At 33.5% G+C, this 26,128-nt stretch overlaps 2 protein-coding genes across 4 annotated transcripts; one reads left to right on the forward strand and one right to left on the reverse strand.

Moving 5' to 3' along the window:
• The first annotated feature begins 1,764 nt into the window (after nt 1-1,764).
• On the forward strand, nt 1,765-6,680 carry LUT1 (Cytochrome P450 superfamily protein). 3 transcript variants are annotated; one of them, XM_078299547.1, is made up of 10 exons: nt 1,765-2,298; nt 2,783-3,079; nt 3,221-3,418; nt 4,003-4,104; nt 4,194-4,334; nt 4,922-5,029; nt 5,113-5,195; nt 5,443-5,605; nt 6,119-6,177; nt 6,364-6,680. In XM_078299547.1, exons 1-10 carry the CDS (start codon nt 1,837-1,839, stop codon nt 6,392-6,394), a joined length of 1,644 nt encoding a protein of 547 aa, XP_078155673.1. In that variant the 5' UTR covers nt 1,765-1,836; the 3' UTR covers nt 6,395-6,680. The 3 variants fall into 3 exon arrangements, with proteins under 3 accessions (XP_078155673.1, XP_078155674.1, XP_078155675.1); XM_078299548.1 differs by having other exon boundaries at nt 6,119-6,209; nt 6,364-6,598; XM_078299549.1 differs by having other exon boundaries at nt 6,119-6,198; nt 6,364-6,598.
• Nucleotides 6,681-14,521: 7,841 nt separating this feature from the next.
• Nucleotides 14,522-18,781, reverse strand: LOC144551545 (uncharacterized). The gene is made up of 7 exons (XM_078299546.1): nt 17,899-18,781; nt 17,237-17,349; nt 16,590-17,138; nt 15,857-16,166; nt 15,291-15,456; nt 15,031-15,133; nt 14,522-14,872 (listed from the first exon to the last, which is right to left on the reverse strand). Exons 1-7 carry the CDS (start codon nt 18,607-18,609, stop codon nt 14,755-14,757), a joined length of 2,070 nt encoding a protein of 689 aa, XP_078155672.1. The 5' UTR covers nt 18,610-18,781; the 3' UTR covers nt 14,522-14,754.
• Between the last annotated feature and the right edge of the window lie 7,347 nt (nt 18,782-26,128).

A 26,128-nucleotide genomic window follows, 5' to 3' on the forward strand; every position in this document is an offset into this window, starting at 1 on the left:
TGAACAAACTATTGTAACATTTTTATTTTGTGAGAGGGCAAAGGAATTAAGAGACAATTATTGATAAATGGTCGGAATATAGCGATTTTGTTAAATACTTAATATATAGTAAAAAAATTCGAAACAATGTAAAATTTGATCTGCAAGCATATTTTAATATATTCATTATGTTAAACAGTTTGAATCGACTGTTTGAATTTTGAAAACTTTGAAAATGAAGAATGTCATTCGGTGTCACCAAAAAAGATGTAATTGAATCCCTCCTCTTGATGAGGTATAAATAGATAATGCATTTTAAGCATCTATTTAGAAAATAAATCACAAATTGGATAATATTCGTGGCATGATGACACGGAGTTCAAACCTACTATGAAACGATATTTTTTTAATGTTATCATCATTCTAAATATACAGAAAAGTACAATTAAAAATAATATTGTTTTTGTTGCTTTCATTAAATTTTGCACGAGTAAATTGTAAAAAAAAAAAAAAAAATTCCCTTTAAGATATCATTCATGTTTTAATTGTCTTTATAGTTATAAAAAAAGTATGATTTTTATGGTTAAAACTTTCAGTTATTACATGTCAAGAACCTGAGTGCAGATTCATGTTAGCATTTATATTATAACGATATTTATGTTGAGATGTTTGAAAATATTATTTCTAATTAATTAATGATGACATGAATATTGATGCTAATATCGATTTAATTGATATATAACAACGCAAATTATTATATCAGTATACACATTTATTTTGTATTATATGTGTTTGTTCACTTGTCCACACTGATTTTATTGCTAGAATAAAATTGATTTATTATTATACCAGTTCAGTTCAAATTGAAAAAGTTCTACAAATCAATTTTTTTTTTTTGGGCCAGTGAACCCCGTAGGCAAAATCAAACTGTAATTGAGCGATTTTGTATAATTTACTCTTTTCACAATTTTTTTTCATTGGAGCCCAGTCTCTCAATATACAGCTGGATCATGGGCCTCATGGCCTATGGGCCTTTGAATTATTATCATCATCTAAAAACTCCAGTTAGATCGAACTGGATCAACTACGGTAAAGCTTTTAACAGAGTAGTTTTAACTTCATACAGCGCAAAACTAGAGAACCAAAACAGAAATACATATTATTCGTATGCTGGCAGAAGCCAAACCCGTTCATAAAATTTACCTAAACCCCTCGAATTAAGATCCGCAAGGTACTCGGTTAGATCTGAGTCGTTCAAGACGAATTTGCACGCATCTTAAAGTGAAGCCCCCTCGAGGTAGTGGAATGCACGGGTTTAATATAAATCTTTTAATTTTTTCTGACGTGGCAGAACAGTTCGGGTGGTACGGTCCGTACGGATATAATGAGCTACTTTTGGGAGAGGGGGGTTTCCGATGGGCATCGGACCAAATCCGGTTCGATGGGGGGTTTAAACCGTCAGATCTGCTTTAGAATTCGTGTGTACGGATTTTAAAGCAGATGCGAAATTGCGGGTGCGAATCCTAAAGCAGATCTGACGGTTTAAACCCCCCATCGAACCGGATTTGGTCCGATGCCCATCGGACACCCCCCTCTCCCGCTACTTTTGGGATCCGAATTCGCCTCGCTGGCTCGCTCGCTTCCGCTCTCACCTGAGTGCGTATCACCGCAGGGGCCAGTATTATTTGAGCTTCAAGATTCGTGCAGAACATATTTGAACGGTTCAGATGTTCCAAAAAGTCACGCAAAATATGAGATATCTCAGAGGATGCGAATTCGTCTCACCTCATCCCGACTATTCGTTCTCTTTTATACCTCTCAACACTCAAGCCATCACTCTCCCCTCGCCAAGTCGCCATGGCTACTCTCTTGGCTGTACCTCTGCCCCCTCGTGTTGCACCGTCAATTTCACCTCGCCGCTTATTTAAACCCCACAGGAGCCTCGTTGCCACTGCCTCTCTCGACAAAAATAAAGGATCTGGCGGTTCATGGGTCAGCCCGGACTGGCTAACCTCGCTGACTCGAACCATCTCTCCGCGCGACGACTCGGGCATCCCAATTGCCAATGCCAAGCTGGATGACGTGTCGGACCTGCTTGGTGGGGCCCTCTTCCTGCCCTTGTACAAGTGGATGATGGAGAACGGCCCGGTGTACCGACTGGCAGCTGGGCCCCGCAATTTCGTGATCGTGAGTGACCCTGCTGTTGCAAAGCATGTCTTGAGAAATTACGGGAGTATATATGCTAAGGGCCTTGTGTCAGAAGTGTCAGAGTTTCTATTCGGCTCAGGGTTCGCCATAGCAGAAGGTTCGCTCTGGACGGTATATGAATTTTGTCTTTATTTTCTCTATTCTATTATTTTTTTCTATTTTTGTTTGTAATCTGTTAGTATTAAGAATTATGTATTTGCCTATATTTTTAGTACATGGATGCTCTTACACATGATAATCGTTCAGGATTACCAAACATTGATGCTCCATTATGAAAATCAGCACTTGTTCTAACAGTCATTATATGTATTCCCAAAGTAGAAACTTCATATGTGGTCAATAGTTATTTCAATTGTTATCTGAGTGTTTTCTGAATTTTCCAAGTAATTTGTTCATAACCAAATCAGTTTAGGATCACAGTGGCTGATACTGCAAGTTGGCAATTGCACATTTTGGTTTTCTTTAATTCTAGCCCAGTCTAAGCTTAATACATTCAATAATTTGGACAATTTTATTGTTCTATACACATTTAGTATCTACCATCAATTGTTTTACATGTTTAGGTAATTATTTGATAGTTTGTTCAATTACACAGATAAGAAGAAGGGCAGTTGTTCCATCTCTGCATAAGAGGTTTCTATCAGTGATGGTTGAAAAAGTATTTGCCAAATGTGCTGAGAGATTAGTAGAGAAACTTGATCCATATGCTTTGTCTGGGGAGCCTGTAAATATGGAAGCAAAATTCTCTCAGCTAACTCTTGATGTAATTGGTTTGTCATTATTCAACTACAATTTTGACTCGCTAACTTCTGACAGCCCAGTTATTGATGCTGTATATTCAGCACTGAAGGAAACTGAGCTTCGCGCTACTGATATTTTACCATACTGGAAGGTGTGTTTATATTGTAGTTAGATTTTTCATTATCAATTCCCTGCACTGATTTTGCTTTTCTTTTTTGTTTTTCTTTCTTTTGGTTTAAATGACCAAAAACATTAAAAGTAACTGTCTTTTTTTTTTTCTCTCTTATGTTAGATAAGTATTCTTTGCAAGATTATACCGAGACAAATAAAGGCAGAGAGAGCTGTTAGGATAATACGAGAAACAGTAGAGGAACTGATAAAGAAATGCAAAGAAATAGTGGAAGCTGAAAATGAACAAATTGAAGGGGATGAATATGTAAACGAGGCTGATCCAAGCATCCTTCGATTTCTACTAGCTAGCCGTGAAGAGGTCTTTCAAAATACTTAGAAAGTTATGATATCATCGTTTGCTTTTGTTAGTATCTCTGTTGGTTATCCATTATTTTTCTGAAATTTCTTCCAATGATGGCTTTTCTTTTGTGTCATGTTTGGTTGTGGAGTAAAGCTAATGGAGGATCAAATTGCTTGCTCCATCTTACACATATTTTACACCTTGTTTGGCATTTTAAGTCATGTCTTAAATTAATCCGCCTGAAGGAGTAAGATGTTGGGAAATGAACATCTGCTAATAGGTGGAGTAAGTGTAGAGTAAGTTAAACTGCCTGGAGAGGTGGAATAACTTTTAGGATTAACTCACCTCTTATTTCCTCTTACTCCATCTTACTCCTCTTTTGGCGGCTTAAATGTGGAGTTAGGGGTCTCCATCTCTTACTCCATAACCAAACACGGTCATGTGTATATGTTTATGCTTAGTAGTTTTCATATGACTACATTATGAAAAAAGTTAATTTATAGCTTCTGATAATGCCTTTTTGCAAAAAAAAATTCTCATAACAACACAATTTCTCATCATCTTTGCTGATTTGCATTATTTGGTATCGTTGTTTCATTTAGGTTTCCAGTGTTCAACTGAGAGATGACCTCCTATCAATGTTGGTTGCCGGTCACGAAACCACTGGCTCTGTTTTGACATGGACATTGTATCTATTAACCAAGGTGTATATGTCAGTGTGAATTCAAGCATTATGAATTTGATGATCATTGTTAAAATAGTTCAACCATCTGATATCTGGCGATGTTTGTAGAATCCAGAAACTCTGAGGAAGGCCCAAGAAGAGGTTGACCTGGTTCTCCAAGGCAGAGTCCCAAGATATGAAGATGTGAAAAATCTTAAGTATTTGATGCGATGTATAAATGAGTCTATGCGCCTATATCCCCATCCTCCAGTACTTCTCCCGCTCTTCTTTGTACTTTATCATCTAAACTAGCAATGACAAACACTTGGGCCAGTATTGGGTTCATCACTTCATGGCAAGTAAAAGAGAAGTTTTGTAGCAGTATAAAGTTGCTTGTCATTTGTTTCTGCCGAATCACATTCATGCAGTTTTCGGTCATTCAGGTCATATTATGGTGTGTTTTGGGCCCATTTTGGGTATGTTTTGGTTATGGTTTGTTACAGTTTGGGTTTGCGTTAGGTGGTATTTTATGTTTAAACCCAGACAATTTCTATTTGGCATTTCAGTTGAGATTTATTTTTTGGGTTTAGATCTGGTTAATATTAAATTGGGGCTTCAGACCACTTAGGTCTTGGTGTTTAGCGCAAATTGGGTTCAGATGTAACTGCTGGTCATTTCAGTTGCAAGTTGGTATCAGCTCTGGTGCTCAACTTATTGCAAATATTAGGTTGACATTCACAAGTTGGTTATTTGGTTCATTTTTTTAGTTTTGCCGACTGCAAAACTTACCAAGGATTTAGTACAATTAGCAGAATTATCTTATGTTACTAATACCACTGTTCAAAATTTAAATTTAGGTGCTAATAAGACGGGCACAGGTAGATGATGTGCTTCCAGGAAAATATAAAGTTAATTCTGGTCAAGATGTCATGATTTCAGTCTACAACATACACCGATCGCCTCAGGTAACCTGCATTAGATTCATAGGCTACTCCATTTTTTTTGTTTCTCAAACCCCTAGATTTCATTTATTTGGGTTATGTTGAAGGTTTGGGATCGAGCAGATGAGTTTATTCCTGAGAGGTTCGACTTAGAAGGGCCTATTCCAAATGAATCCAACACAGATTTCAGGTTGGAATTTTTTATATGATTGATATTTAGTAATTTATTCTAGATGAAGAGATTTACCAGTTGCTGACCTCAGAGTTTAAATTATAATTTTTTTATTTACAAACATTTTAAGTATAACAAGCGCTCATCTTAACAATAGCTTACCTGTTAATGGCGCGTCTCTTCTTGAGAGTATCCTTAAATAATTACTTCTCTGCGGAACTATGTAACTTAGTGGCATTTTGTTACATTTTTTCTTTTGCCACAGATTTATTCCTTTCAGTGGTGGGCCTCGAAAATGTGTTGGGGATCAATTTGCATTGCTAGAAGCTATTGTAGCACTTGCAGTTGTTTTGCAGAAAATTGAATTCCAGCTAGTACCTGATCAAAAGATCAGCATGACTACTGGTGCAACTATTCATACAACAAATGTAAGTACATTGATGCTACTGTTTTTGACATTGGAGCAAAGAGCAAAACATTATTTTAAAAATTAAAGTACTCCACTTAGTTAAATAGGCATATTCCGCTCGATGAGTGTGTTATTACAATTTTCTATTAGTTATTTTAGTCTTGTGATAGAGCACAGTTTGGCCAACACAAAACCAAGTGCGTAGTTTTCTCTTTTTCCATGACTGTACTGTGACATAAATTTCCACATATTCCATGAATAGCATCTTGTAAGAAATTGCAAAAATTTTCAGCTCGAAAATATCAGAAGTTAACATGATACAATTCAATTATAGGCTTAGGGGTTGTATTGCATTTTCCTTCCATTTCCTTCTAGTGATTAGTACTGTTGAGTGATTTTGTTGAAATTGTATGCAAGTCAATTTCAATAATAATTTTCCAGTTCGTTTATATTGTAAACAATTAAAGTACTTGGAAGTTTATCCTTTTCAAGTTAACTCCTTACTAGAGTTGGAATTTTATCTTATATGCAGGGCTTGTATATGAATTTGAGTCCGAGGAAAGTTTACCAAGAGCCAGCTCTGACACTGAAGTAGAAAGAAATATCACCCTTGTTAGTACTTTGTATAGATTGTATACTCTTCATTTTACATTCCATCTCGTGGTATCACTTAATTTCACATTTGAACTGTATATGCATGTTATTTTATTGAAACATAGGGGATATCTATGGTTAAACTTTAGAAATGACTTTCATGGTATCTTCATTAATTTGCAGTGAAACAAATCAAGCAAGTATTACAAAGTAGAATATAGAGAGGATTATATGAAGCGCAAACCAAAGGAAGAGGAGGATTTTTTGGCATTGTTTTAGACTTCAGAGAAAAAGGAGAGTTGCACATGCAGCATTGTCTTCTAAGGCTGGTAGCTTCTCTGAGGCTGTGCATGTTTCCAGTCGTCCGAGTAAGCAAAACTTTATGTATAGCAAACTGTTATGGGAATCGTCGTATCCAAGTGTATATGTATCATTTATCATGTTAGATTTGCTTATTGTATCATAAATTGTGTAGGTATGTTGTTTGTCTGTTACCTGCCCGTTGTTGGTGTCACTGCCATCTCACATCACTTGAGAAGCCTGAAAAAATGTAGCGAACATATCATATTTAGAATATAGGAAATGTGATGCTGATTATCAGTTCACCATAATTTGCTATGGCAAGAATAATTTGTTTTAGATAACATGACTCAACAGAGTAGAATAATTTATCTGAGATACGACTGTAAGGATGTGTATGTTGATATGAAACGTACGACCGTAGGAATATATTAAAGGAAAAATTTATGCCATGACCATCACCATGTCCATGAACTCATCTTTTAGGGAGCATTTAGTTCGCTATATAAATCATTTCAAAAAATAAAAAATAGAAGGATTTTAGAAAATATAATACCATAAATTGTCATTTTAGATAATGTGTTGTTATCATGTTTGGTTTATATGTGGCTATTGCTTTAGCATTTCAGAAAATGTGTCATTATCATATTTGATTCGTACGTGACTATTATAATATATAGCTATCAAGACATGTTTTTACTATTTTTAAATTATTAACAAAATAATATTACGTTACTAAAATTTTATATATTATTTAAAGATAAATTCTAAATCAGAAATCAAATTAATGTAAAAAATAACAGAACGTGAAGGTTGATCGATTTTATCAATACAACTTAATGCTATAACACATAATTATATCATTTGGACAGAAACACAAGACGATCCAAGATTCAAAGGAGACCTGCTACAAAAACATAGAATATATAACAATAAACTTGTTAATACATAAATCATATACTTCATACCAATTAAAACTTTTTTTAAATGATAAAATCACAAAATAGAAAAATGACTATATCATTCAACTAATAATATATCGATTCAGTGATTATTTGTAGAACTTCTCCACATGCTAAACATTTCATTAGCTAAAATGTCATTCCAATTGATCTCTTGCTCCTGTTTTTGCGTGACAGTCCCACGCTTAGAAATTACAATTGTTGTTTCCAATAATCCAATCCAACATGTAAACATGAAAATTGCAATTGCCTACCTCTATGGTCTGTACTTCCCCTCCAGAGGAAGCGATTAATTCAAGGTTATTGATTCCTTGGTTAAAAAACAATATAGCAAATGCAAATAAGATCACAATAGAAAACAAATCACAGGAATGGAAATTTAGCCGAAATTTTTAAATATACCATGGTTCAAAAAAAGATAAATCCAAACACCCTTTTTTTGAAAAATTTCTAATTTTGACACGGCCGCATCCCGAGGGAGCGGCCACCTTATTTCGGGCCGCTTCTAGGCGATGCGGCCAGGGCCGCATCCCGAGGAAGCGGCCACCCTGTTTTCAGTTCAAAGTCACATGAGAAAAAAGCAAAAAAAAAAAAAAAAAAAAGGGCCGCTGCCCCTAGATGCGGCCCGCAGAAAAGTGGCCGCATCTAGGCGATGCGGTCATGTCAAAATTCGAAAATTTTCAAAACCGAGATGTTTGGGTTTATCTTTTTTTGGAATGATAGTATATTTAAAAATTTCGGGAAATTTAGTTCTAGAAAACATAAACCAATGGACTAGACAATATAGTAGAGATTTTAGGATTACTGAGTAAAGAGAAAGGGACAAATTAGGGGAGTTGGGGTCTTCTAAAGTATTCCAATTTTTTTAGTTTAGATCTGGATTCAAATCGGGTTGTCAGATTAAAGGGACTCTGTGCACTCCACCTCGGATTGGATTGGTCCGGATTTAAATCGGACGGTCCAAATCTAAACTCAAAAATTTAGTTACTTTAGGGGATCCAGACCCAAATTAGGAGGCTTTGAGAGAGAGAGATAGAGAGAGAGCGCACAAATCTGCAAGAGAGGAACATAAGAGGGAGAGGTCAGGGAGACTCCCACAAAATCGGAAACGAAGAGTAATTTACAAAATGACGGGGTGAAAAATATCAGAGAAGAGGAAAAGAAATATTTTTTCTAAGAAACCGCGCGCTGTTGTAATTTCTGTCAAACGAGAATGAAGAAATTATGTATTTTTTCACTATCGCGATAACTACAAATTTGACTATCCGAAGAAATTTTGTATTTTTTTCTTCAATTTGCGATAACTACAAATCAAACCTTTTCTTTCTTTTTTTTGAAAAGAAGAAGAAAAAAATATAACCAACCAATTCAAATTTCCTATATGACTCTAGTCTCCCCATGAAGAGATATCAATGAGAGAACTAAAAAATTTTATCACCCTACATAAATGTTAATTTTATGTACTGTTAAATAATTATCACTAATTTCTTAATTAATAAGTTAAATTGAGCACGTTTAAGTATCATTAGTAGGAACTCTGATTTCCAACATTTGTACCTCTTTTTTAGATTGATTGTAACGCGATCTTTGTGAACTAACCCGGTGATGAGTATTTTAGAGATACGGAATTGTGCTTGATGTATACTCTTTATGTCTTTAAATTTATTACCTTTAATATCCAAAGAAATGTTTGTTGCAAGCGCACAACCAATCAATGTAGTACTTAGGGTGTTGAACCACAGGGAGTACGTTTAGATATTTAGCTTAGAACTTTAACAATTAATTTCAGAAAATGAAAGAAAGTAAAGTACAATTGGGGAGGGTTTGTTCTATCAATCCTAAGTATGGGTTCAATACCCGAAAAGAGGAGTTTTTAAACAAAGAATGAAAATAAATAAAGAAAATAAAAATTGATTTGCTTTCAAGTTGATGAGATCTAGGGGTAATCGGTTTACAATCATTTGCTAATTCTATTTATTCATTTGTTTAAATTCATGTTTGATTATGACGAGGTTTCTAACTTATGTTGTTCTTGGAATAAATTTTGACTCCGTTATCTTGGGTGGATGGTTTAATGTTCTTCAAACTTTAGGAGTTTTACCTTGCCTAGCGGGATATTTAATACACATGCTCCAAAACAAACATCAATATTTATTCTAAGAAAGCTTAAAAAAATGGTTTATAACTTGTGTTAGCCTTTGGAACAAATATTGATACAAATACTTTGGGTGGATGCATTAATCAGTGGCGGAACATAATAGAGTTTGGGGGGGTGCTAAGCCTCCCTATCATTTCAATTATTTTTTGTCAAGTATATAGAAGTTTGAGTAAAATATAATTTTTGTACATAGTAGCCCCTCTATGTAATATGACAAATGTATAGGGTCTTAAGATAAAATTTGAAAAATAATTATGCAATATGTTTGCTTCTGTGAATTTTGCTTTCATATGTACTCTTGACTTTTGCCCCATCAATATTAAAATAATGAAGAAATTTTTTAATTTGAAAAGTTATCAACGTACAAAGAATTGAAATAAAAACATTAAATGTCATTGAAAGAAATAAATCTTCTTAATTAAATCTGAAATCTCATGTAGCATCGATCTCCAGTTCATTAAAAAAAAAAACAAATCAATCATCTCTTCAGAAGAGTTGCGATGTGCAAAAATTATAGAAAGCAAAGTTAATCAGAAGTGTAGCGAAAATTCAATTTTAATTAAGGTTTGTGTTTGTTTATAGTTTTTAAATTTTTTTTTTTATAACTTTGAGATAAAATGATAATTTATTTTTTTTATATATAATTTGTATAGATAAAATTATATTTAAGAGAAAGACATTAGACTTTTATTTCAAGGCGAAGGAAAACAACTCAAACTTTGACATGAATTTCAAGTCTTGATAATTAGATCTCTGAATTGATTACATAGTTCTTTAAATTTTGCTTGTGATGAATATTGATCAAAAGCAACCTTCACATAGTTCTTTAAGATCATTTAAATATGAAAGAAATTCAGAGAAACGCCTCCAACTATCAGATTTCATGTTTTTAGTTTAGTTTTGATAGACATGGTATTTTATTGGAGTTAGTTATCTATTGTATTTTTTTATGAAATCAAATAGTGAAAGATTTTGTGCTATAAATTTGTTCAATTAATTTTTTTAAAATGATGTTTAGCTCCCCCTATATTCAAATTCTAGTTCCGCCCCTGCATTAATGTTCCTCGAATTCTAGGGCTGTCACTACCTAGAGAGATATTTAAGTCACATGCTTCAAAGTATATATCAATATTTGTTCTAAGGTGTCATAATTAGGTTTTGACTTCAATTTAATACTTCACCAAACCCTAACCTTAATTTCTGAAAATACGGTTTTGATATCAAATTGGTTCTAAGATAAACTAAATCATAAGATACATGTTTATGATTTCAATTAGTACTATCCTTACCTTGACCAATACTAGAATTTAACAAACTAAAGCGGAAAGACATGATATAACATGATTTCAAGCTACTTCAATTCATTAAACCTAACAAGGTGAACTATAATTCAAGTACTAATGTAATTCATAAAGAATAAATCACAGAAATTAATATAAAATCAAACAATCATCATAAAAAATAAAATCCGAATAAAATATAATTAAACAAGTTCATGCATTGTCCTAAATTCCTAGAGAGATATCTACTCTCTCTTAGAGAGATCCATTATAAAAATTGGCAAAAATAAGAAGAAATAGAATAAAGAAATGATTACACCCTTTATCAAATTAAAAACCTCAATCCTGGATATATTTTCTTCTTCTCCTTCCTAGAAAAGCCTCTGGAACTCCGAGAATTGCTGCAGATTTATTGCTATATTTTATGGAAATAGACATGCACTTAGGGGTGATGAGAGAGATGAGAATGATGCCTTAAATGGGAATGAACCCCCTCTTTCCCCTCTTTTATAGCCAAAGACCATGTCCAATTTAGAGGCTAGAAGGTGGGGTTAGTGGGTGCTATCTTTGGATTATTTTCTAGACTGTCATGTCTAAATTTGATTGTTAAAACGCGCCTTTAGTGAGCCAGAAATAAAAAAAAACTGTCGAAAATGCGTATTTTCTGGCTGTCTGCGGATCCAGTGTGGATACTCTGGGCCACACTGGAGGTGAGTGCGTCCGCACTAGGCTCGGATTTTTCTGTAAAGTGCTGAGATGCTGAAAATTCGTCCAAGTATTGAGTGCGTCAGCATTGGTTCCCAAATTTTCTTTTTTAGTTTCTCATGTTGTAGATTTTCTCACTAGCTTTCTGAAAAGTGGTCATATGCCTAAAACGGAGTTACGAGTCAAAATCTATGGCCGTTTTAAATTCAGGTTCTATTTTTGGTTGGTTACTAAGTGCGTCTGCATTAGACTCGGACTTTTTCTATGCGACCAGAGTGCGGTTGCATCAAGATTCGTGCGTCTGCACAAATTTTGATGCACAGCACATTATATCTTTTTAAAATTGGCGTGCGTCCAGAAATCCATCTAAGTACTTAGTGTGGCAGTATCGCAATCCGTGCGTCCGCACTGGGTATTTTTCTTCGGTTTTCTTTATTTTTTTTCATTTCCTGCAAGTTAAAACCAAACAAATGCAGTAACTTGATTCTAGGTGTATTCTATTTTTTTTTATATTCAAAATACAAATCGTGATAAAAATCAGATCGAATGTGTATATAATTTAGGCCTATCACCAGATTGTTAACATGTTTTATTTTCAAGAGAAACAAAAGATGGCATTGAACAAACTTTACATGTGAGAGTATCACAAGTTCGAAACTTAAAATAAGGACTTTTTAAAAATTAATATTTGATTTAATGACAAAAAATAACACTCACCATATGAGAGATTACGATTTAAAATCTGAAATGAAATATCACATGGATATAAAAAGTCCCGGTTGTGCCACAAAAAATCCAAACCTACTTAAAATATGAGAGGCAACTTTAAAATTCATGCAAATTTAAATTGAATGATCCGGATCTAACTAGATAGAATCAAGTAGACAAGTATCTAACATGATCTGTAATCAATTTTTATGGACATTAAAAAAAAAAAAACTAGATTTTCATCTTTGTCTAGATTTAAAAATAATTTTGATATCAATGGACTATATATGGTACATGAGACTTTGAGTGGATAATACCTAGATGAAATCCAGAGACATGTGATTTCTTTTTTTAGAAAAACAGCACGAGGTATTTAGGGAACAAGTATTCTCTCATATATTGAACAGTGAGGTCATAATTTTACGGTAAATTATACTTGACAGCTACTGTCAAGAGTTTCAAAAGAGGTCATTATTTTACGGTTTAGATTAACTCTCAGCTGGACCTAACTCAATCCGGTGCATCTTAAGTGTAAGGGGTTCTCTTTAAAATTCGTACAGAGTTTAAAGAACAGTCCGGATCTATTAATTCTAAAATATTTTCTTGTCCAGTACCAGATATGATCCGAATTCGGTACTCAGATGGGAACTAAGTTGATGCCAGAGAAGCACTCCACACTTGCTAAGTTGATTCACTGTACTTTATTTGTAACGTCAGAATTGTCTGAACATAACCTACATTAAAAATCATGTGTAGTTTGTATGACGGGAACATGTCTAAATAAATTTAGATTTATACATGTAAGAAAACATAAAAAAATACAATAAATAAAAAAAAAAGACAAACTATTTGATTGGAAGACTGATATTTAATTTAAAATTTAATATTTTAATCACAACTGTTGGCAGCTAAGGACACATATGTGCTTAATATAAAAATAAAAATGGAGATATCCACAAAAAATTTCTCCATCCGAATTTCGAACTTGCGACCTCTCATACGGAAAAATACAAACTACATTCTCCAATATAAATATACATAAAAAAAAAAGGTTTTACTGAATTTGAAATCTATGACCTCTCCTAAAAATACAAACTACATTCTCTTAATTACTAAACTAAAGACTTATTTACAAATATCATCAATAAATTTATTTTCAAAATTTTTCACTGAAAATATATAATTTATCTGTCTGCTTAGGCTCTGTAATTTGTGTCCACCGTATACTTGACAGCTACTCTCAAGGTTTAAAAAAAAAAAAGTAATTTGTGTCCACTATGGTTCGGGTGTCACTTGAAGACTCGATCGAGAATGCTTTGTTCTCATTAATTGTTTGCGAATATTTGTGGTTGCATTCGTTGTACTTTTTCATTTGTACGTAAACATCCAAATACATAGATTTTGGAACTTGTAATTAGAACATCAAGCTTAGTCAAAGATCACATGACTATATATGAACCCAACTAGATATCATAGAAAATTAAGTTGCGTATCTTCTTCATCACTGAAAGAAAGTATCACAAAATTATAAAATAAGCCAAAATAAATCTAAACACATATTACGTAGCATTTGTGTGGATACATTACATGTAAGAAAATCTTAATTGATATACGCATTTTTCAAAAATATTCCGGTAGTACATCTCAATAATATTATTTTGTGCATTATCTCAAGTTTATTTCTGGATATTCTCTGTGAATTAATTAGAGTTTCGCAAAAAATCCCGTGACTGCCAAATAATTCTTAGGGCTTTCTGGGCAGATCCAGTATAGATAGCCGCCTCCTTGGATTTCGAGTTTTAGTGGTGATCTATCGATATTAATCGACTTTGTCTCTTCCTAGAATTTTTTTTGCTCCTCTCTGAATGTTTATTTGTAATTCGGGTTAAATTTAGTGTTAAAATCAAAATAAATTTATTAAATTATTATTGGTAATTAGAATTATAAGTTAAAACATCATAAATTATAAGTTAAAGTATTGAAAAATATAAGTCAAAGTATTGTTTTTTTATCGAGTACCCAATTAGTTAATGAGTTTAAATCCGATAAGCTATTTATATCCGATTTGATATTTTTTTGCCCTCCGACGAAAATTCTGGGTCCACCTCTGTGGGGAATAAGGATTTTATTCCGGTATAATGTAGTTTAGCTTCCTAATAATTTTTGTACTTATTTATAAAATAAAAATACATAATGATTATATAATTGCTCAATTGATCACAGTATATGACAACAACAGGGATATTACACTTATTATTCATTATTGAGTGATAAAATTATGATACAAAATGGAAGGCCCAAAATAGAGCGCCTAAAATTACAACTAGCAGAAAAATCAGGGCCTTGAGGTCCTCTGTGCATCACTGATTACCTGAGAATTAATCGTACCAGTAGCGACAGATAAATAAGTAACCTAACATACACCGTGACTTGATGCCTGTTACTAACTCAATCTAGCTGGTTAAAGTATAGAGTACGCTCGAATCACCTCCACAATGGGTGCACGGCAAAGTGGACACTTGTCGCCACCTCGAGCTAGCTCGTTAGCACATTTGGTGCAGGTGCACATGTGCCCACACCTATTAATCAACAAAAAAAATTTAAAAATGGATGAGAGAACTCTTGAAATATTTTTCTTTTTACCAGAAAAAAAAAAAATGGGGATAGAACCCTTGAAAATGATGATAAGAAGAAGAGAGAGACCAATAAAACTCTGAAGAGTGCGCATAAAACATACCTATAAAGTACAGAATCAATGTGGCTATCACAGCAGACGCAGCAGGTACCCTTCCTTACATGGCTCCATTTTGATCCATAACTTGTGGTCTCTCCCTCCATTTCTGTTATCATCAGAAAAAAATGCTTAAACTCAATTATCTCTGTACCAAGTTAAAAGGCAATTTTATATGTGGATAAACTGTTATTGTTCTAGCCCTCCTTTTTTTGGATAAAAGATTGTACTAAATTATTGGTAAATGTACAGTTAAGGAAAAAGACCTGTGTATCCAAGAGACCGATTCAGAGCGGCAGAGACTTCTTGTTTGACAGAGCGCTGTACCTCCAGTTGCATCTCCATGCATGCCTCTAGCATCCGTTGCAAGTTACCCATTCCCTCTTGAAGTCGGCTCATCTCTTCCCGCAAAACATTTACAATATCCCAATCCTACATACATCCGGCAAACAAGGATACATATATATAACGGACAACAACATATTAAAGCATCAATAATTGATACAATCTAAAGTAATTTGATTTCGATACCATACAATGCATTAAAAAATATGCAAGTTACTTACACTAACTAGTAATTATCATGAAAAGGAAGATGTTCTGCAACTGTTACTCATTTTGATCTGATTTAAGACTCAATCAGCTATAGTATTGATCAACTTGTCTCACCTTAACCTTATTAGCCCTTAGTTTTGTAATTCAGCACAAAATAGGAAAAAGATAAAACTAAAAAGGGAACTCTATTACCCCTAGCATAGAAATGCAAGATGAAATCAGAGATACAATCAATGGCATACTAAATAAAACAAAACATATTTGACGAGTTACTTACAATCTCAGGCTGATGAACGGTTTGACGAGTCCAGCCACCAGTAATCAGGTTAGACTGCCAGAGGGGTTCCGGAGGAACAGGTGGAGGTGGTAAATTAACCGGTGATCTCAAATCCTCGTCAATATACAGTTCATTTGTAGTGTTATTCCTCTCCTGAGTTTGCCCCTGTTCTGGTGAGGTGGCAGCAGGAGAAACTGCTTCCTCGAGATCCCAATCAAAGGGTGTGTTTTCTTGCCTTTGTACATAGGACTGTATAAGCTGGTCTAAGCTTTCCCGAAAGTTGCTGCTAAGAAGGGTTGAAACACTACGCCTGAATGTGTAAAAAAAAAAAAATGAAATATTATTAAAACAAATGAAGTATAACAATGTCCGCTAACCTCTATTGACTCAGCTTAGTACTGAACTGGTTTAGTTTAATATAGTAAATCATATATTCTGTAGATTGAAATGTAATTACAAGAATCCCCTTATCATGTAAGGCAGGGTACATATAAGGTTAATGCTTAGCATGTAAACTTTGGATATGGTTCAAGTTAATTCTATGCTTATGAAGCACCTCTAGACAACACATGCCGTATCCATGGACACCCCTCCTCATCTAACAAGAAACAAGATAAAATGCAGATGTACATGAATTTTTTTTGAAATTGTTCCCTGAACAGCTGTGACACGGATATATCTTTAAATAGGCTTGAAATTAAAAACAACGAATTAATTTGAAGAGGGAAGATACCTGCTTAAAAGCTCCCTTATCTCAACTCCGTAAGTGCTATCATCGTCAGTTTGACTAAAGTTGTTAATTCTTCTGCCAGAAACCAGATGCGGGCCTGGTATATGATGTGAAACCAGATTGTGCCAGCTCTCTGCAGTATCTTCAAATGCATTTTGCGACCATTCCTCGATATTTTCGGCAAGGTTCGTTTCTCCATTCTCAACTAGTTCCCAGCTAATATCAGTTTCTTCTTCAACCCTTTGTTGAGAGTTTGTATGTTCTTCCACTTGGCTTTCGTCTTGATCAGTCAAACTCTGTTCATTGCTAACATGTAATATGTTTCTTTCAGTTTCGATAGCGTCATTTGTCGGTATCAATTGATTTACCGCTAGATTGTGTGCATCTGTTTCGGACTGGTCTTGGTCATTGCTTGACATTTCCATTATGGAATCTTGAGAATTGCTTCTAAAGATACTTATCGGCTCGTCATTGTTATCAATATCATTACTACCAAGTCCTGAACTTGCATGAATCATGAAATTGCTTTCTCTTCTGAAGCTAAACCCTTCCCTAGTTCAAAATCAAGTCTTGTCACAACTTAATAAAGAGTAGCTGCAATGTGTGTTGAAACATGAAATTGCTAGAATTACAAAGATAATTAAGTGTACCTCAAACCAGACACAGAATGTCGTTGCGTAATCAAACCAAGCTCTGTTTCAGCCAAAGACTGAGGCCTCTCATCATCAATTGATCTCCGTAAGAACCTACCCCTAAGGAGCAACTACAAAAATAAAAATGAATAAACTTAGTTTAGCGTTTAATTAATTGATTAATCTTTTAAAGATGCACCAAAGTGAGGTCCCTATTCACTGTCATTATTGCATATTAGAAGAAGGTATCATGGGATCGGAACAGTGTGATCTAATTTGAACTCTATGGATCAGCACGCCAAATAACAGGAATCAGTCAGGTATATTTTTCATTAGCATGCTGTTCTTGGGTAATGTCATGATGCTTCTACTGGAAGCAGATGTAACTGCAGTAGAAAATCATATACTGTATCTTAATCTTTTTTAATCTTTTCTTTTTCTTTTCAATAACCTCTCTCTTGGCATTGAGAGTTTGAGACCCTTTGACTGGGGTCAACATTAGACTTCCCTAATAAATCCATTGACGGTAGAATTAACCAAAGTAAAATATAAGCAAAATATTAATAATAAAAAAAAAACTAGGTGCAAATGCGCCGACTAGATATTATCTCCTCTTTGAAAACTACAACAATACAATTAACCAAAGATGCAAAAGAAAAAACAGAGCATGCTACACTAACATGGATTCGATTCCGATACGCAAAATCAGAGACAGCGCGGTGCTCTGACAGCCCTTGAAGCTCTCTCTGCCTCTCTCTTGTCATCCTCATGATGACGTCATCTCTTGCTTGTCTCCCTCTCAACCTTGGCACCTCTCCAGTTCCACCTCCAGTTTCTCTCTCTCTTTCGCCTCTTCTCCGTTGTACTCTCCCCTCCCCTTGACTCGCCATCCACACCCGTTCCCTCACAACCCTTACTCTTTCCCTCTCCATCTCTCCTAACCATTCTCCTCTCGACCTCTCGTCTCTGATTGTGCCATGTCTTTCTGGTGAATCCATCATTCCTACAATCTGTCTAACTCTTTCCCTTTCCACATCGACACCACTGGTTTCAGGCGAGTGCTCCCGACTCCACCTTCCATTGCTGACTTCAGCGCGACTCTCCTCCTCCAGTTCACGCCATCGCTGGAGAATGGAGGCGGTGTGGAGTTCAGCTAGCGCCACCAGCTCCGCCTCCCGACGGCGGCGGTCATCGAGAGTGGCTGTGATTGTCTCACGCGCTATCCATCTGCTTAAGACACGGGACTGTCGCCGGACAGCTGCTGAAGTCTCGGCTGCATCGTCCCCACCAAGGTCCGACCTCCACCTCCGGCGATCGTCGTCGCCGGAGGTGCTAATCCATCCACCGAGACGGTGACATATTGCTTCTTGCTTCAAACGGACGCACGCCATTGAAAGTAAATCTATGGCATTGTTCACGATCGTTTTTTCTTCTCTCTATCTATTTGGGATTGGTTTTTTTGTATGATCTGGAATTGGAGGGAAGAGGTGGATTCGAGTTATTTATAGAGCGAAGGAAAGGAAAGGAACTGAGATACAATTTTTTTTATTATTATTAAAATGAGGTTATTTTCTTGTGTAGCGATAGAATGGTCGGCTCGGATCTTCCGAAGTAACTCAAATTTTGAGTTTACAACCGAACCGTAAATACTCACGGGATCTATAATATTCGTGCAGATTCTCATCGGACGGTCCCAATACAAACTCAAACTTTGAGTTACTTTAGAGGATCCAAATTCGAGAAATGGGTTGCACCGCCGATCCCAAGGTTTTTTTGGGAAGACAAAAAAGAAAGGGAAGGGAAATGGGGAATGAGACGAAGCACGAGGCGCGAGAGAGTGGCGAGAAAGGGATTAGTTATTGATTATAGTTTCTAATTTATCAAATATGGGTTTAATTTAGTAAATTTTTTGTAATGCTAGTAGGTCGTCTATATATGTCGTAATTTCAGGGGAAGTGTAGGGGTTGCCACGTGGAACTGTCAGTTTCTTGAATTTTCTTTTTTCAGCAGAAAACCTGTGAATACGGGAAAAGGTTTCCCGGAGAAATATTTTTTTTCGAGAAAAAGGGAAATTCCGAGTTACAGTCAAAGCAAATAATATTATTATAAAGAAGATGTGTTCAAAGAATTTATTATTTTCATCTTTTAAGAAAATGAAAAAGATCTATATAGATCAGAGTAAATCTATGAGGTAAAACAAAAATAACGTAAATCTACAGTTCTACACACTACTGGAGACTTTGAGAGCAAATCTATACAAAATGAATATCAGCGTATTTTCGGTAAAGGAAAATCAATATATACAAATAAATATACACTATACAGATGAGTGTATTTTTATTTTCGTTGAACGTGTTGTTTTAATTTGTTTCTCTTACTTGGGTAAATATATTCAAATTCATTTTTTTTATCTCGCACTCTATTTTTTTTTTCCGTTTTCGGTCACTGAATATAAATATTTATTCAAAATTAATCAGTATGTTATCTTTCTGTTAATAAATTTAACGGAACAGTTATTCCGTTAAATTATGTTTTCTTTCAACTCTATTTGTTTTTTCTTAATCTCTACAAGAATGAGACAATATCTGCAATGTATATTGTCGGTATACCTTCACAGATGCTACCGTCGTTAATAGAAAAACACATTTATGTCGATATACCCTCACGAATAATCACTTCTTATCCTCGTAGATACTATCTCATTACTTTCTTTCTCCCTTCAATGCCTGTTCTCTTGCTAACCTCTTATTATTTCTCAAGTGAGTATTTCCTACGGCACTGCACCGCAAGGTATAATATGAATTTCAGTCAAACTATAAGAATTTCGGATTTATTTGAAGAGTAAGACTTGAGTGCTATAGATAACATAAGGTCTTATGTGCCACAGTTTTAAATACCTTTGATATAAAAATCAAACTTCGATCTAACTATCTCAGTAAATTGATTATATAATGAACTTGTAGAATATCATTTTTTTACTATTTTTTATGATTTATGAAATAAATAATAAAAATTAGTATTTTATAACTTTATTATATAACTAGTTTACTGAACTACTTAGATCAAAATTTAAAGTTTATACGATAAGTTCTTAAAGCCGTAATACGGAAATTTTTATGATATCCATAGCACCAAAGTCTTATTCTTATTTGAAATATAGGATGACCCAGGGAGAGGGAAGCCAATCTGCTCCTTTTCTTGAGAAAAGGAGGACCCTCCTATTCTCCAATCTGAACCGTTCAACATCGATCAAACGGCTTCAATTTTTTTTAACATGGCATGAATCTCAAAGCACAAATAAATCAAATGTAATTGAAGCCGTTTGATCGATTTTAAACGGCTTCAATTTTTTTTAACATGGCATGAATCTCAAAGCACAAATAAATCAAATGTAATTGAAGCCGTTTGATCGATTTTAAACGGTTCGGATTGAAGAATAGGAGGGTCCAGATTTCATTCCAGGGAGAGATGGGAGAGAAATGAGAATTCTGATCAGGTAAAGTACTTGAGAGACTTAGATTAGATTCCAATAAAAAAAATATTTACAATAATTGTACTTTGTACTTTGTACTTTGGATTTTGTTTCGATGTTATTTGAAATATTTTTTAAAACAGTGCTAGGCGGTGCCATTTGAGTAGAATTTCTCATCAACTTCTACAGAAATTAAGCATTATTTTATTAGAAAAAAAATTTCATATCGATGGATTTCATATATTATATTATATACGGATATACCTCATGAAATATCATACGTATGAAAATATTAAACCATAAATCCGTTTTATGGATTTGTATATTTGTTTTCAAAATTCAAACGGTTGATTTAATTCCGTTCAACATGATCTTCATCCGAACTGTCGATCCAATTCCGTTCTACACTTCATATGAAATTATACTTAGAGATCAAATTTGACATTTTTTAAAATAAGCAGAGAATCACCTAATTAAAAATTCTGAATCATCCAAAAATGGTGATTTTAAACGTGTCCAAAAAAATTGTAAAAAATTCAACAAAAAATAGTAACTTTCACAAATACATTTTTATATAGAAATTATGAAGCAATTTCGATCGACTATTTGATAAAAAAAAAGCTACGAATTCATAGTACGGACCGATTCGTGCTTTGCAAAGTACCATAATCTCACTAAAAAAATAGAGATATTATTATAACTTAGACAAACTAAAACACATTTTTTACAAATAAATTAAGAGATAGAAGCAAGATATACGAGTAAAAAAAATCGGACCAATATTGAGAATAGAGATGATGGGAAATATAACTAAGAGAATTGAGGCTTAACATTTTTTATGGAGTGTCCATGTCAAATATCGTTCAAATTATATAAAATTCGAATCATATCAATATTTTGTCTATATTAATTTTCTTAAAATCTTTTAGGGAGAATTTCATATATACCACTCAAAAACTGTAAAATTATATATTTACCATTCAAATTTCTACAATTACGTATTTACCATCTAAAAATCTAATAACTCACATATTTACCCAATTAATCAAAAAATAAGATTAATTAACTTTAATATTTTATAAAATATAATTAATAAGCTATTTAGTCTCTTCTCTTTCTTCGTCCCTTTCTCTTCTGTGCACACATTTCCCTCCCTTTTTTTGGATGTAACTTTTTCATTTTCACTGAAACTCTCTCCTCATCTCGTTTCTCCTGCTGAAACTCAGATATTAGAATTCCATCTCCAGCTTGAACATCTAAAAATAAGGTAACCACTCAAACTTTTCCAATAAAACAACTCGTACTGAATTCGACGCTAATATCGCAACCCGTTATCAAAGTAGTAACTGAGTTTGAGAATCTATGTTTTGTTACTGGATCAGTTTAGAATATATGTTTTTAATCTTTTATATTAGATATAAAGGAGAACGGTTCTAATAAAAGAAAGAGAGGGTGCTAAGTTAATCCCTAATTAATAATTAAAAAAAAAAATAAACATAATTAATTTGAATTTTGAGTATATTTGATATATAAAAAGAGGAGGGATCAAGTTACAACAATTTTTGAGTTACAACAAGCATTTTCTACATTTTCAAAGTCCAAATCGTCGATTCAAACCGTTAGATGTGATCTCTACAATAAAATGTGCTTGGAGACCAAATTTTACATTTTTTTTGAAATTTTATTACTATTTATTAAATGGGTACAAAAATTAGTCAAATTTAGACCATTGAATACGTAATTTCACAGTTTTTGAGTGGTATATTGAAATTCTCCCAATCTTTTATTTCATGCATCTTCAAAATATTATAAAAATTTGAAACTATTCGGCTGTCAACATCGAGGAAATTATAAATGCATTTGAACAGAGCCTAATTTGTCGCCGTAACATTCCTTACCTCGCTAGTCGTTAATTAACAGTGAGAGCAAATTAATTATTACTCTCATGATAGCATTAAATAAAATACTGTTTAAGTGATCCAATCTTGATTCATCAATCTTCCACGGGATTTGGTATGGACTATGGACCACAGTGACCAGTGAAGCAGATTGGTTCTGGTATTAATTAATTATTTTTGTTCTATACTTTTCTTTTCTTTTTTTCCTTTTTTTTTTCTTTCTTGAGTACAACAAAAATCTAGATTCTTTGAAAATGAAAACGATTAGATATATAAACGGAACACTTTACCTTTTTTTTATTTTGTTTATTTTTAACGAACAAAGCATTAGAACTGAAAAGTTATAATATTCGGGGAATTTCAAGTGTACCCCTCAAAAACTTCAAAATTACGTATTTCTCTCTCTAACCTTTCACAACTCACAAATTTACTCATTTAATTATTGTATATTATGTTAAAACTCATTTTAACTTTATAAAATACCTATTTTACCCTTTATTAAAAGCATAAAAAAGTTGTACACTTGTTTAAGAAAAAATGGTATTTTATAAAGGGTATAAATGTATAATGCATGTCTTATAAGACCAATATTTTTTTTTTTTAAAAGCTCCAATTTTTTATAATTTTAATAAACGGTAAAATGAGTATTTTATAAATTTAAAATGAGTTTTAACATAAAAGATAATAAAATGGATAAATTTGCGGGTTTTGAAAGTTTAGAGGGGATAATATGTAATTTCAAAGTTTAGAGGGATAAATACATAATTTTGAAGTTTTTGAAGGGAATATATGAATTTCCCCTATAATAAAAGATACAATTCTGATAATTTGAAAATAATATTTAATGTGTGACAGATTACAGTTTTAAAATTCAAATAAAAAATTATTTATGAATATTTAAAAGTGAGATATACATTCTTTATCTAAAAAAGTTAGTTGAAGCCAATGCACAAAATTCTGATCTCTCTGTAATAGAGACTGGACCTTCAACTTTTCTGACTCGAACTTCAACTTTTTATATATAGAATCGTCAAATTTTCAATTGACCTCACTTAATACATTGATTAATTTAACCTCACTTAATTTGTGGAGTTACAATTTTAATTTAATTAAGACGAGAGAATCTTATGCATGTATAACCCTCCAAAAAATAACATAACATTATGTTATTTTTCTTTAAATTTTAAATTGAACTAAATGTACTCTGCTTATAGGAGTAATATATAAAATGGTTTGGATAAGTATAGTTGTATGGAGGTCAATTTTACAGTACTCATAATATTTTAAATTTACTCTAAATTATATAAAAAAATCATGCATAATCACATAAATTTTAAAATGAATGAGGTCAATTAATTAACTTCCATTTCTTCTTACTGAATTGAATCTGTCCCTGAAATTCATAGCATTCCGTGACAAAATCTGCAGCGACATGACTACAGTGAGCCATGGAGTAAAACGTATTTGTACTCCACGCTATATTTTCATTTTGAAAGTTCAAACAACCGATCCGAACCATTAGATGCGATCTCTATATTGAAATGTGCTTGGAGACCAAATTTTACATTTTTTGAAATTTTTTTACTATTTATTAAGCCACTTTGAAAATGGCTGTTTTACTGTGAACAGTAAAACAGTAAAAATTTCTAGACCGCTGGATTAGTGATTTTTAAAGTAGTTTAATAAATAGTAAAAAAATTTGGTCTCCAAGCACATTTCAATATAGAGAATACGTTGAACGGTTCAGATCGGTCGTTTGAATTTTCAAAATAAAAATATAGTACCATAGAGTACCAACTCATTTTACTCCATGACTCACTGTAGCCCATTTCTTTCACTAATTTACATATTAGCTTTGCTTACATCTTGAGAGTTGCATGCACCATAACAGATTGACAGCATGTTCCCTGGTGACCCATCACTGCCCTAAAAAATGGCTGTTTTACTGTGAACAGTAAAAACAGTAAAAAATTTTGGACCGCCGAATCAGTGATTTTCAAAGTAGCTTAATAAATAGTAAAAAAATACGAAAAAATATAAAATTTAGTCTTCAAGCACATTTCAATATAGATATCACATATAACGGTTCGGATCGGTTGTTTGGACTTTAAAAATAAAAATATAGTACTATGAAGTACCAACTCATTTTACTCTATAGCTCACCGTAGCCCATTTTTTTCACTAATTTACCTATTAGCTTTGCTTACATCTTGAGAATTGCATGCACCATGACAGATTGACAGCATGTTCCCTGGTGACCCATCACTGCCCTGAAAAATGCTCGTCCCAACGTACCATCCAAAACAGGATCATTGCCTCGTTGCTATCTCCCAAATCCCCAATCTCGGTTCTTCGTTCATGCCTTAATTCATGGCGCATCCATCACTTTTCTTTAATTAAAAGAGGTACATTTCATTAACCTTTTTAAACAATTAAGCCTGCTGATATATATATACGTACAAACTATTTTTAAAAGTAAAATATTCAAAAGTAAATCTCAAGCTATTAAAATTCATTAATACGCGCGGGAAATCATACCCTCTTTCTCTTCTCTTTTAGAATTTCATTGGATTTAATTCTGACGATAATCTTTCTTTAATGCTATCATGCTCTGTGTGAAGAAAAGTTTATCCTCTCCATCTCTCTCCCATTTACTCTAGCTGTGTGAAGAAACTTTTCTGACGAACTCATCAGAAAATGTACAAATTAAAGACTGTTATGCCCTATGCATGCATATATTATGCAATGGCGACATGCGCACAAATGATCTAAATATGGATAAAATTATAACAAAATATATATATTTTTGTAAAATGTAGGGTTTTTTAGTTAGCCGTACGATTTGATGCCATGCAAACGGCGATATTGTGGCCAAATCTGTTTGTTTGTTTCTTAGCTAACTAAGATATATAGCTAAGTGTACATGTGCCCACCACCTTTACCTAAAAATTATAAAATATACAAGAACATGTGTTATATAAGATGTGAAGGTGAACTCTTATGTCTCTATACACGCCCTCATGTTGTCATCTACATCACCAAAATGTGAGCCCATACAGAACCACAGTATACACTATACAATTATGCATGGATTACATAGGCTAGATGCCAGGGATATACATTCTAGGTTCCCAGTGCATGTGCCTCTCTCTCTCTCTTTCTCTCTCATAAGGTAGGGGTCAGCATGCTAAACAGGGAACTCATGACTAATCTGGCTGTGCAAAATATAATACTGCATTGCATGCTTTTCGACTTATCTTGTTGGAATTTTGTATAGATGATTCTGTAGAGAGAGACATGGATGACTAGCTTGAGCGTCTCATTACATGCATAAAGAAACCCTTTTTCTCATCCCGGATTTTTTAATTGAATAAACAATATTTTTATGTTTAATGTTTGATTAGTTAATTATTATTATGTTATAAAAGCTTAGATCTACAAGGATATCTGAATATATATATAATACATCATGTTATCTGCCAAATATATATTCTGACTATTTTAGACGTATGAGTTCAAAGAATATTTTTGAACACACGT

The sequence above is a fragment of the Carex rostrata genome, chromosome 3, assembly GCF_964058835.1.
Source record: "Carex rostrata chromosome 3, lpCarRost1.2, whole genome shotgun sequence".
Taxonomy (NCBI): domain Eukaryota; kingdom Viridiplantae; phylum Streptophyta; class Magnoliopsida; order Poales; family Cyperaceae; genus Carex; species Carex rostrata.